Source organism: Orbicella faveolata, unplaced genomic scaffold, assembly GCF_042242905.1.
Source record: "Orbicella faveolata isolate gen_17 unplaced genomic scaffold, um_ofav_v1 contig_1, whole genome shotgun sequence".
NCBI classification, from domain to species: domain Eukaryota; kingdom Metazoa; phylum Cnidaria; class Anthozoa; order Scleractinia; family Merulinidae; genus Orbicella; species Orbicella faveolata.
Genome location: NW_028301536.1, coordinates 25427552 through 25440052, shown reverse-complemented (window position 1 = coordinate 25440052; position 12501 = coordinate 25427552). Strand labels below are relative to the sequence as shown.

The window sequence follows — 12501 nt, the reverse complement described above, 5'->3', positions numbered from 1 at the left end:
CGTTTCCAAACTTCGCATCAAAGTTTTCTTTTGGCAGAAGAAAAGGCGTTAAAGGAACTATTAGAGAGCGAGGAGAGTCATACAGGAGAACACTGGAATGTTGATGACATCAGGAAAATTGTCACTGCCAAGCATTTGTGTTCTTGTAGAGATCCCATTGTGATGGGTTTTAAGGTAATAACAATAATGAAAACTTTAAGATTATCTATAGCATTCATCCCTGTACATCTTTCTCGCGTTCCTCTTGTTTCACTGATAGCCAGTGTAGTTCAGATCAAAAGAGGGGTACTGAAGTGATAAAGCTGTGTTCGTAACCATTATAGACACAACTACGTACGAGATATGAGTTTCAAACTCGTTGTCCATGACCCCTAGAGGAATCAGTTACTTTAGTCTACCAGTTACACAGACGGTATCTATAACATGCAAGATTTAACCACAAGAATGTTGCTGAAAATTGAGAAAAAGCTATGTATTTTTTAAGTACGATTTTTTTTGTAACAACTGATCTAAGGTAAGCCGCACGCTGCGAAAGCTAGCTGATACTTACACAGAGAACACTGAGTTCTTAAAAAAGCTTGCAGACCAGACTGAAGACTTCGCTGTACAGCTTATTGATCAGGTGACTGCAAAAGAGGAGCTGGTTATAAAAGACCTGCCTGAACACGTTGATCGCTATGCTTCAATGCTAAGTGACATGACTGATGAGGCAATTATCCACTCGCAAAGAAAGGTAAGAAGAACGGCCCTTGTGCTTAGCGTAGTCCTTTTATTTCCATCTGCTGAAACCTTAAAACACTCCTGCTTGGAGAGCACCGCACCATAGTAAGAGTACATACTATCTATTTTAACAATCCTAGTCCAATCTTTAAGATTCTTCGCACATGCGAGACCAAAACCACAAGGGTACCAAATGTTCTGGGGTTGTCCCATGGGTAGACAAACAACCAGTTCCCGCTTAATAATAAAACTCCAAATGCCCAGCCCAGGGATTAAGATTTGAGCAAATGCCCGGTTATTGTACAGGGGCTGGGGATTGCTGAAATTGACTGATGCATTACATATGTCCTTACGTTCAAAATTCCCCATGCACTCATCCAAAGTATCACTTGACAGCATCTTTGAATGCTCTCCGAAAAACCATACTTGCTTTCCCCTTTTTGATACCGATAAAACGTGCCACGCAGATTCTTCACACTGTCCATTGACCACAGATTATATCATAGTCACATTACAATGGTCGATTACTCCACAATAATGCGACGAGTAAAAAGTAAAGTAAACATTCATGATAGAAGAAGATCGAATTTTGAAAGAGATATCATCACCAAAAATGATTTAAGTCAACCATCTTCTTCTCACCTTATTTATCTTTATTTGCGATCTTTACCTGCAGTTTGTTGCACACCCATTATTGTACAAACGGCTCATCATGAGGTGGAACCTTGGTTTACCCGATGTTTTAAAACCCTATGGAAAGTTTCGAAGCCTGCTGTTTTTGTTGATTCTGATAGATACAGTTTTGGCTCCACTTCTGCTTCCAATCATTGCATATGCCTCCTACAGGGACCAAAAGAAGGTATCCAGACACTTATAGTCTAAAACAAAGGAAGTCAGTATTCGTTCTAATTCTGCTTTCGTTTTTGACAGAGGCGAAAGATTTTGGATACTGCAAAGGAAAGCAGTGAACTTGGACCCTTGAATGATGAAAGATCAGATCTAGAGCAGGATATATTAGGTATATATAACATATAAGAATTGGGTATATATAACAACAGAAATGCTTTAAATAGTCGTTAAACAGAAGATTAGAAATATAATGCAAGACAATACAATATACGGTAATAGATCAAACTGAAAACTTTTGACAAAAAAAACCCCAGCAAAATGTGGACTTTAATACTTCTTACAACAGTTGAAGAATCGGTTTTATAAGTTGAGAGTTTTGGACATAGTCATCTTCAGAGTTCAACACATCAAAGAGCGAGACTAACGTCTACCTCTTGGTTTTTTTATTCAACAGACAAATACCTCAGTTTCTTTACCACACCTCTGGTCATATTCGTAAAAGACAAGCTCAATCAGGTGGTTTTTATTGCCCTTCACGTCCGTGTTTGCATCTTGGCCTCTACCGTTTATCCAAGGCTCGAGGAATTCTTGATATTTGTTTTCTTCACTAGCTTGGTCGTTCGTGAGCGACAGGAATTCAAAGCGTCATCGTTAAAATACTTTAAGTAAGATATGCCAGTTTTATTTTGAATGTGTTGTCAGCTGGTTACCATTGTCTTCCTTTTTTTTTTGGTGGCAAGAGTTTATCTCTCTAGGACATACATCAACTTATGGTTCTGAAACCGGACTCTATTATGATACTCGACCGGAAGACTTTACTAAAAACTATTCCATATTACATCACTGTTAGTTCTTTACATTTACATTTCATTCACAAAATTTCTTCCGTTGCAGGGACATGTGGAATTACCTTGATGTTATTACCCTTCTTACCTACGTCCTGATCGTGATCCTGCGTGTTGTGACCATCTCACGTGGTGTTGATCCTCACCAGAATCGTTTGCTGGAAATTGTCAACTACTTTTACGGTGTCAATACGATGCTCTTGGTTTTGCGCTTCTCCAGCATCTTAGAGCTAAATTCAGTTGTAGGTCCTTTACAACTGGCATTGGTTCGAATGCTTATTGACCTGCTTATTATTCTTGTGCAATTTTTCTTCATCATTATAGCCTTCTCGTTGGCCATTACAAAGTGCTACATAGCAGAAATGTCATACATGACCTCAACTAATAACCAAACAGAAGGCCTGGCCAAATACGATAAGTGAGTTTTCGATTCAGACACAGAGTGATATCGTCAACTAGGTTTGACGTTATACTCGGTAATAAATTTTATAATTATTCTTCACTTAGGTCCAACGATAGGGCGGGCTCAAGACGTTTTTAGCAATACTTGGTAATAAGAGAACTTTGTTTACGTCCTTGTCTCTTTACTGCCTCAGGCAGGTGGACCACACTCTCACTCTTCTTTTTTAAGGCAGCAACATAATTTTCTAATTTTGCTCCCGATTAATAAATTTATACATTTATTTTCTTCTAACAATGCTCTCCTTTTTTTTCAATTGTAAGGTATTGCAAACAAGGGGAAATCCAGTGGTAATTTTATGTAATTTTGTCTACATGAAACAAGAAATATACGTGATAGAAACCGACGTTTCGGTGCATCTTGCGCGGCCATTATCAAGGTTACAAAATTAAAGATAAAAAGTGGTTTGTGATGAGGCTAAGTTGAAGCCTCATCACAAACCGCTTTTTATCTTTAATTTTGTAACCTTGATAATGGCCGCGCAAGATGCACCGCAACGTCGGTTTCTATCACTTATATTTCTTGTTTCATGTATTTCCAAATCGTTTCTTATAAGAATTTTGTCTACATTTCTCTAAAACACTGGCAAACAGTTGGAAATTTGCCGTCGTGGATACAAGCTTTTATTTATTGGATTTATTTTGGATATATTTATATATTTTTTCAAGTGTTTATCAAAATTTTGTCATGTTATAAAGTCAAAAAAATGGTCTATTCGACCGTTTCGTAGCGAAATTTTGCTGTACGTTATGATCGAAATAAGTTTTGCAATTACTGGTATATGTAATTGTGGTTCACAGTTAGATGGGCCTATAACCGGAAGGGGGGGGGGGGGGGGGGCGGAGCTTATAAGCGGTAGTTAGCGGTATGCTATTTCATAATGAAATGAGATTCCGCTGAACAGAGTGACCTTGTTGCCGTCATGCTGCAGAATAACTGGTCATAAACATCTCCAAAAAAAATTGAAAATAGCGAGTGAAATGTTCCCAGTTTGTATTCACAGTGGAATCCCGCTTTTTCGAACCTTCAAATGAAACGAAAATTGGTTCGAAAAATCGGATAGACCGAGAAATCGGGGGTAAAATCAAAGAGTTTGACTAAGTGAAACGACTTTCGGTTCGAATTATCGGGAGGTTCGAAAAACTGAGGGCTCGAGAAATCGGAAGTCCACTGTATTAATCATAACTAACTACTGACAGAAGCTTGGGCGGCTGAAAAGACAAGAATCTAGAATTGTATTGTCATGAACATAACAGTCATTATGTGATACTATATATATCTATGGCATTAATTCTGTCATCACTGATTATTACGAAATCTCATGAGGTAGATACAGATGCAAGACTCATCCACATTTTTCTTTTTGTCACCTCTAACTTGTTGAAGACCTCCTGGCAGCTCGTCTTGTCTGTGTTTAGTCAAACGGACTTACAGAAATTGGAATCTCCCACTAGTTTCACCACGGATGTTGTGGCAGCTCTATATTTGATATTCTTGGTTTTGTCCGTTATCATGTTGATCAACATGTTAGTGGCTTTACTCAACCACACATACGACAATGTCAAGGTAGGATCAACTCATAGCAACCATATTTTTCTATTAATACTGTGCCCTTCCACGGTACTAAGCTACATGAACAACACCGACCCAATCCTTACAGCTGCAAATAGTAGAATCGTTAATCACAGTGCAAAATTGCATAAACATGAGGCAAACGGAGGAGAAAATGTTAATTATTAACGAGTTATGCTTCGATAAAAATAGAATTAATTTTATTTACTTAGCCTGGGAGATGACTGGCATTTCAGGCTAAGTACTCCTGTACTAATTGTGGACACCGAAAACAATAGTAGTATAGGACGCTTGTGTGGGCGGTAGCCAATCAGAAGGCCGTGCATATCATTAAAAAAGGCTCTCGACCAATCAGAGGGCCGGATTTGCTCATTAATATATTCATGAGTTAGGGGGTTATCAAAATATGCGTCTGCAGTGACGTCACAGGTCAGCAGTCTTTTGCATCCCAGGTCACGCGCGTGCCCAAATAAGGCGATAGACAGGAAATGAGTTTTCAAAGATGATTTTTATTGATTTTACAGGAAGTAAAAAATTACAATGGTGTGTATCCGTATGGAAACGACATGAAAGTGTTCGTGTCTACGACGCGTTTGTCGAAGACAAGTCCGTAGTGTTTGGTGTGTGTGATGACCTTGAGATGTTTGGTGGCTGGGTTTCTGTAGAAGAAGTTGGGGTTAACGACGGGGATGTTGCGTCGTTCACCGTCCTCGAGAGGTTGTTCGAGTTCGTCGAGTAGATTTTGTTTCATGACGTCGTAATTGAGTTGTTGGGCTCCTCGTACATTGAGGGAGAAGCCTCGGACTTTGCAGCAGACTTTGCCTTGGTGGGTTTTGTACCCGTAATTCTTGGGTCCTGCTGAGGTGAAATCGATGATGTAATCACCGTCGTCGAGCTCGTTGGTCATCTCTCCGAGGTAATCGCCTAGCGGAACGTCGGCTTGACCTGGTTTGTGCGAGTAGATGACGGAATCGGTGTCAAAGTAGAGGACTTGTTGTTTTAATTGTTCCAGGTAGCTGTATAATTTGAGTCGAGCCCAGCAGGTGGTGAAAGCGGCGACGAAGATGTTGATTCGTCCGTTGTCGGGTTGATTGTCTTCGAGTTCGGCGTGGACGACCTCTAGGGCTTCGTCGTTGGGGATTCTGACTTGTTTTATCTCGTGGAAGGGATTGGAAACGAGGGCAAAGAGGTGCGCTGCGGTGTAGACGACTTCGGTGGTGGGTTTGTGTAGGTTTTCGCCGAACTTGCCCCAGAAAGAGTTGAGCATGAGTTTGGCGGTGGCTTTGCGTCCGGGGTTTTTTTGGATCATGTCCGGATCGAGAGCGATGCCTTCTTTCTGGTGGTATTGTTGCACGTACTGTACCCTGTCTTGGGGGGTGTGACACCAGTTAGGGTAGCCGGCGGATTCCTGTTTGAGTTTTAGCCAGGTGTTCACGTAATCGGCGAAGAGTCCTGTACGACGTTGTCTTTCCGGGAAATGGTGGACTTCGTGGATCTTGATGAGCGTGTATCCCATGGCAACGGCTTTCTCGATTTCGGGGGTGCACCAGGTCCCTCGTAGCGTGCGTTGCTCGGCCGTGTGAGAGCATCGATGTGATTTCTCAAGGAGGGGTTTGTTCATTTCGTGTTCCACGCACGATCGGCAGAGTGGGAAGGTGAGTTTTTTCTCGTGCCGAAAAGGTAGAACGGGATGGTAAAGTTCGTGAGGTGGTAGTATGTCCACTTTGGCCATACCGAAGTAGTGATGGATGTCTTGGTCGTCGGGGTTGACGATGACTTGCGGGTGTCCTATGGGGTATTTGCTTCCCTTGTTGACCCAGGGGTAGAGCGACGTCACGTCGATGTACTTGATTTTCTCTCCTTGAGCCACGTCGGCCACGTGATGTAGTTTGACAGCGTTCGTGCGCCCTCCGAAGAAAGCGTCTCGGGGTTCGAGCGGTTGGACGATTTCGAACGTGTCTAGGAACCGACGTAGATCAGGGTCGGTTTTGACTTCTAGGGTCCAGTCGCATTCCCACTTGACGCAGAGCTGGTAACCTTGGCGACTGAGAAGGTCGTGTTTGCGGAGTGTGGCCTCGTAGACTTCCTGCATGGTGCGATCGGCGTGACAGATGGGATATCGGTCTCGATGGGTCGGGAAACAGCGAGGACACCCGTGCCATAGACATCCGTGGAATTCGTAGACGGTTCGAGTGGTCGGATCGTATCCGTCCACGAGCTGATTGGCTAGTCGGACTTCGCCGCCGTTTCGCACGGTACGGATACGATCGCCTTGACCCGTGCGTTGCAACGAGTGTTCTTGCCAGGCTAGCCATTTCAGGGCTTCGACGGACTGATTGGATCGTGCGCCGTGCCATCCTCTCGGGGGTCTGGAGGCGATGGTGTTGAGCGGGACGAGTTTCTTGCGCCAGAATCGTTGGCAGGCGGAGGCGATGGTGAGGCATTTCTCCATGGGGTCAAAGTCGGCTTTTTGTTTGAATTCTTGCCGGAACTTTTGACAGCCTGCTTTGAGGAGTTTGACGTCCGACTCGCAGTAGGCTTCCATTTCTTCCCTTAGTACGAAATGGTAGTCGTTGTCTACTTTCTCTTGGTACCACTGTTCGAACTCGGCTTTCTTTTTGGCGGACATGCCGTCGGGATCGTACATGTCTCGCGGTGGCATGGGACCTTCGTACGCTTGGTTTTCTAGGGTGTTGAATTTGTGCGGGAAGAATCCTTTATGCAGTTCGGTGATTCCGAAGGTGGCGGGAAAGTTGGCCAGCGGGAACGGGAGAAAGCAGAGGGAATCTTTGAAAGTCAGTCTGTCGGATTTTAGGGACAGTATCTTGGTGCCTATGGGGATTTGGTCCGTGACTTCTCGATGGGTGGCGTAACAGTGTTGCAGGATGAACATCCCGTCGTAGCCTTTGAGATTGTGAAAGATGACGATGACGTTCCGTTCCTTATTGTCCTGGTCGACGGTGAGGGATTCTAGGTGTTCGAACATGTCGGCGGTGCAGTTGGGCCCGTAGAAGGAGTGACATCTCATCTTCGTCGTCTTCCAGGCAGAGTAGAATGGGTGTCTGATTCCCTTCGGCGTCGGTGATGGCTTCGTAGTCGCAGTACACTTGAAGGGGAGGGTCTTTGTCTACCCAGACGCTCGTGTCTGGATCGTTGGGTCCGGGTTCTTCGAAGGGTCGCCCGTTGACTTGGTCGCGGGGGACGCGTATCCTTTCGGGCTCGTCTTCGTCTCTGGGGACGCGTTGGATGTAACATTGGTGCTTCTGCAGATGGACTTGTTTTTCACAGATGCGGCATTCGCCCCATCCGCACTTGTGACCACGGGGACGCCCTCCTCGCTTGTTCTTGCGTTTAAGCTCGTAGACGTGGCAGCACTTCTCACACTTTTTGTAAGTGTTGCAGATGGAGGGGATGCTGAGACTCTGCCGTTGCAAGTGGTCGTTGTAGCATAGGTCACCGAAGAATTGTCTGTGGCACAATCGGCAGATCTCGGTGGGTTCGGGAAACTTGCCTGGAGCTAGGGGTCGTTTTTTCTCGATGAAATCGGGACAGTCCTTTCGTTTGCAGGCGGGGCACCATTGACCGAGGCAGGGATGATGACGAAAGTCGTCGTGATCGTAGCCTCGATTGCATTCGTCGCAGAAGTAGGATTTGCCGAGGAATCCCTTAAACGAATTGCATCCGTCGTAGTGATCGTCTTCTTTGATGAGACGAATGATCTTGGTCGAGGGTTCGGGTCCCGCGTAGATGATCATGTGGGGTGGGTCGATGGACATGACTTTGAGCTGGTAACCAGGTAACGCTTTTTGAAATTGTTGCAGTTCGGGAATGCCGCAAGGTCCTTCGGGAACGTTGGCTCGACGGTGGAGGTCTTTGGCCAATCGCTCTTGGACAGGATAACCCTGTTTGAGATTGTGGTAATCTTGGTCACGCGTATTCATGTCGGCGTCTACCAGGGCTTTCATGGTGACGATGGCTCGGGCGCAGCAGAGAGTGTCTTTGTTTCGGATGGTCACGCGTGACCGTTTGACGATTCCCCGCACGGCGGCGCAACTCGGCCTGTATCGTTTTCCGTTCCCGCTGCCACGACCCGGGGTACGTATGAAAGTGGTTTCCATGGTAAACGTGTCGTCGGGGGTGAATTCTTCGTTGGAGTTCAGTTTGGCCGCGAGAGACTGGAGATAAGTGGCTAGTCTTTCACTCCCTTCTTCGAATTCTCGCACGGTGAAGGTGGTGGATTGAAAGGCGTGCGTGAAGGCACGGGACTGCATGGTGAAATGGACCGTGGAGTTGGGTGTCAGGGTAGGATCCTGAGCGATTTGTTGCTCGATGGATCGTTGAAGGGCCTGAGTCAATTCTTGGCCTAGATTGTCATCGCGAGTCACGTCTCTGTGTTGTCTGAGCGTGGCTTCGAATCGTTGTTTGTTGAGGACGTTTCGCCAGCGACGTCGAGCGCCTACGGGTCTTAAGTCGAAGTCTAGGAGGGGTCTTGTATTGTTACCACCACCTCCGGTTTGGAGCATCACTCGGTCGTCGAAGGGGAAGGCTTCGTCGTAGGTCCGTCTGTTCTGTAAAGACAACAAACACAACGTTTTTTTCTTTTAGTTAGTCAGTTTTTATTCTCACGTATCCAGATACACGGTTGCTTGTCAATAGCACTTTTTGATGTTCTATCTCATGTATTATGTCTATGAAATTACATCCTAAATAGAGTCTCCGTTTCATGTTATACTGGGTGACATAATGTCCAAAGTAATACGTGCGATAACATTTACTTTCAATACATTTCCAGCTGTGTGTTTCCACGTGTCCGTAACCCCATCGTCTTTTCACTATACCGTATCTTCTTATTTCTTTGAGAAGTGTTTTCAATAGTTTATTGTTCCTTCGATCGCGTATGTGTTGCCAAGTTGCTAAGTCAAGTACGTAACGCTTTAGTTCTTCCGGTAACCAATCCCAGTAACTCTATGAAAAAGATTAGGGTTAGAGTTCTAAAGATGACTTTCTTACAGGGGGTACACATCATACTCACTGCTTCATATTGATCCATCAGTTGGTTCATCTCTTCATCGGTCACTGATTCATGTTGATCCATCTGTTGGTTCATCTCCTCGTCGGTCAGCTCCTGTGCCATGGTTTCTTCTTTTCAGCGCTCGATACAAGTTCAAAACTCAGAGTGACTTGAACGGTTCGACTCGATTTTTTATACACACGGTATAATGGTGTCCAGTCTCCGACCGAGTGTGGGGTATATCCACCTATCCCCTGGGTCGGTGGTAACACGTGACTTGGTCTCGATCTCATGGATTGGCTATCGCCTTATTTGGACATGCGCGTCACAACCTCGATTTCATATTTCTCCTTATTTGGACATGTTGCCCTTATTTGGGCATGGACGCTATGTTTTGCTACCAAAGGCACCACCTTGTTTATGCAAATCGAAAATACTGATTTTTTTTTTTTTTTTTTTTTTTTTTGCGAGATTTTTTTTTTTTTTTTTTTGCGAGATTTTTTTTTTAAAATGTAATCACTGCATGCAGGATTAGAACCTGCGCAGGATAACATTCCCACTGGATTTTCAGCCCAGCGCCTTAAACCACTCGGCCACCATAGCTTGCTTAATCTTTTGAAAGAAATATTGTAGTATTAATGCAAATTTTGATGGCTTACCCCCTGGGTTTTTTTTTTTGCGAGATTTTTTTTTTTTTTTTTTTTTTTTGCGAGATTTTTTTTTTTTTTTGCGAGATTTTTTTTTTTTTTTTTGCGAGATTTTTTTTTTGCGAGATTTTTTTTTTGCGAGATTTTTTTTTTGCGAGATTTTTTTTTTTTTTTTTTGCGAGATTTTTTTTTTTTGCGAGATTTTTTTTTTTTGCGAGATTTTTTTTTTGCGAGATTTTTTTTTTTTTTTTTTTTTTTTTTTTTTGCGAGATTTTTTTTTTTTTTTTTTTTTGCGAGATTTTTTTTTTTTTTTTGCGAGATTTTTTTTTTTGCGAGATTTTTTTTTTTTTTTGCGAGATTTTTTTTTTGCGAGATTTTTTTTTTTTTTTTTTTGCGAGATTTTTTTTTTTTTTTTTTTTTTTTTTTTTTGCGAGATTTTTTTTTTTTTTTGCGAGATTTTTTTTTTTGCGAGATTTTTTTTTTTGCGAGATTTTTTTTGCGAGATTTTTTTTGCGAGATTTTTTTTTTTTTTTTTTGCGAGATTTTTTTTTTTTTTTTTTTTTGCGAGATTTTTTTTTTTTTTTGCGAGATTTTTTTTTTTTTTTTTGCGAGATTTTTTTTTTTTTTGCGAGACTTTTTTTGCGAGATTTTTTTTTTGCGAGATTTTTTTTTTGCGAGATTTTTTTTTTTTTTTTTTTGCGAGATTTTTTTTTTTTGCGAGATTTTTTTTTTTTGCGAGATTTTTTTTTTGCGAGATTTTTTTTTTTTTTTTTTTTTTTTTTTTTTGCGAGATTTTTTTTGCGAGATTTTTTTTTTTTTTTTTTTGCGAGATTTTTTTTTTTTTTTTGCGAGATTTTTTTTTTTTTTTTTTTTTGCGAGATTTTTTTTTTTTTTTGCGAGATTTTTTTTTTTGCGAGATTTTTTTTTTTTTTTGCGAGATTTTTTTTTTGCGAGATTTTTTTTTTTTTTTTTTTGCGAGATTTTTTTTTTTTTTTGCGAGATTTTTTTTTTGCGAGATTTTTTTTTTTTTTTTTTGCGAGATTTTTTTTTTTTTTTTTTTTTTTTTTTTTTGCGAGATTTTTTTTTTTTTTTGCGAGATTTTTTTTTTTGCGAGATTTTTTTTTTGCGAGATTTTTTTTTTTGCGAGATTTTTTTTGCGAGATTTTTTTTGCGAGATTTTTTTTTTTTTTTTTTTTGCGAGATTTTTTTTTTTTTTTTTTTTTGCGAGATTTTTTTTTTTTTTGCGAGATTTTTTTTTTTTTTTTTTGCGAGATTTTTTTTTTTTTTGCGAGACTTTTTTTGCGAGATTTTTTTTTTGCGAGATTTTTTTTTTTTTTTTTTTTTTTTTTTTTTTTTTGTGAAGTTTAAATTATTTAAATTGTTTAAAAATTACTATTAGCTTCCATGAAGGAAAACTTTTTTTCTAGAGAGTATTTTTTATGCTCTTTTAAATGAGATATAGTAGATATAGTAGATATAGAGATATAGAGATATATAGATATATAGAGATATAGAGAGATATAGTAGATAGATAGAGCACGATTATTCTCCACGCTCATTTTAGAACTTGTATGAGCGTCCATTACGGAAGACCATGCCTGCCCGCTCCGCTGAAGCATTGAAACGACAGAGAGTGAGAAGAAGAGAGTTCGTGCGAGAGTGGAAGAAAAGAAATCCGGAGAAAGTTCGCGAGCAGAAAAGACGGTATCGTGCACGGTACAAGATGCGTGACATGGTGCGCGACGCGTTAAATCGTTATAGGGAACGCAAACGTCGCTCCCGTTTACCTGCAACACGACAGTGGGAAGAGCATGATTACGATCCGGATGAAATTCTTCGGGGTTTGTTGGGAGTTCGGGTTGAGCTGACGGATTTCAGGAAAACAATACCACCGTCCAACACCACGACCACCGTCGCTAAGAGCACTACCACTGCAACACGACAGTGGGAAGAGCATGATTACGATCCGGATGAAATTCTTCGGGGTTTGTTTGGAGGTCGGGTTGAGCTGAGGGATTTCAGGGGAACACTAACGCCATCCAACACCACGACCATCGCCGCTAAGAGCACGATCACCATTACCACTGCAACACTACCACTAACCAACACTAGTACCACCATTACCACTGCAGCACCACAGGCATTACCCCCACCGCAACGCCGTGGGAGGGTGGTGTCTTATTTCCCCACAGCCGCTAAGAGCACGACCACCGCCGCTAAGAGCACGACCACCAATACCACTGCAGCACCACACGCATTACCCCCACCGCAACGCCGTGGGAGGCGGTTGTCTTATTCCTCCTCCTCCTCCTCTGACTCTGACTCTGAGCCTGATGAAGGGTTGGTAGCAGAGTTAGAACGCTATTAGCGGAACCCGAGGATCCTGTAAAACGGAGA

The 12501-nt window shown here is 42.1% G+C and overlaps 1 protein-coding gene across 1 annotated transcript in view; it reads left to right on the top strand.

The window, feature by feature from the left end:
• LOC110043766 (short transient receptor potential channel 5-like) overlaps positions 1 to 12501 on the top strand; it is a 45341-nt gene that overhangs the window by 11294 nt on the left and 21546 nt on the right. Inside the window, exons 5-12 of the mRNA XM_089297303.1 lie at positions 38 to 174; positions 515 to 733; positions 1397 to 1579; positions 1651 to 1738; positions 2024 to 2234; positions 2464 to 2832; positions 3138 to 3164; positions 4251 to 4440. Coding sequence (XP_089153429.1) covers positions 38 to 174; positions 515 to 733; positions 1397 to 1579; positions 1651 to 1738; positions 2024 to 2234; positions 2464 to 2832; positions 3138 to 3164; positions 4251 to 4440 — 1424 coding nt within the window. The remainder of the gene's footprint in view (positions 1 to 37; positions 175 to 514; positions 734 to 1396; positions 1580 to 1650; positions 1739 to 2023; positions 2235 to 2463; positions 2833 to 3137; positions 3165 to 4250; positions 4441 to 12501) is intronic.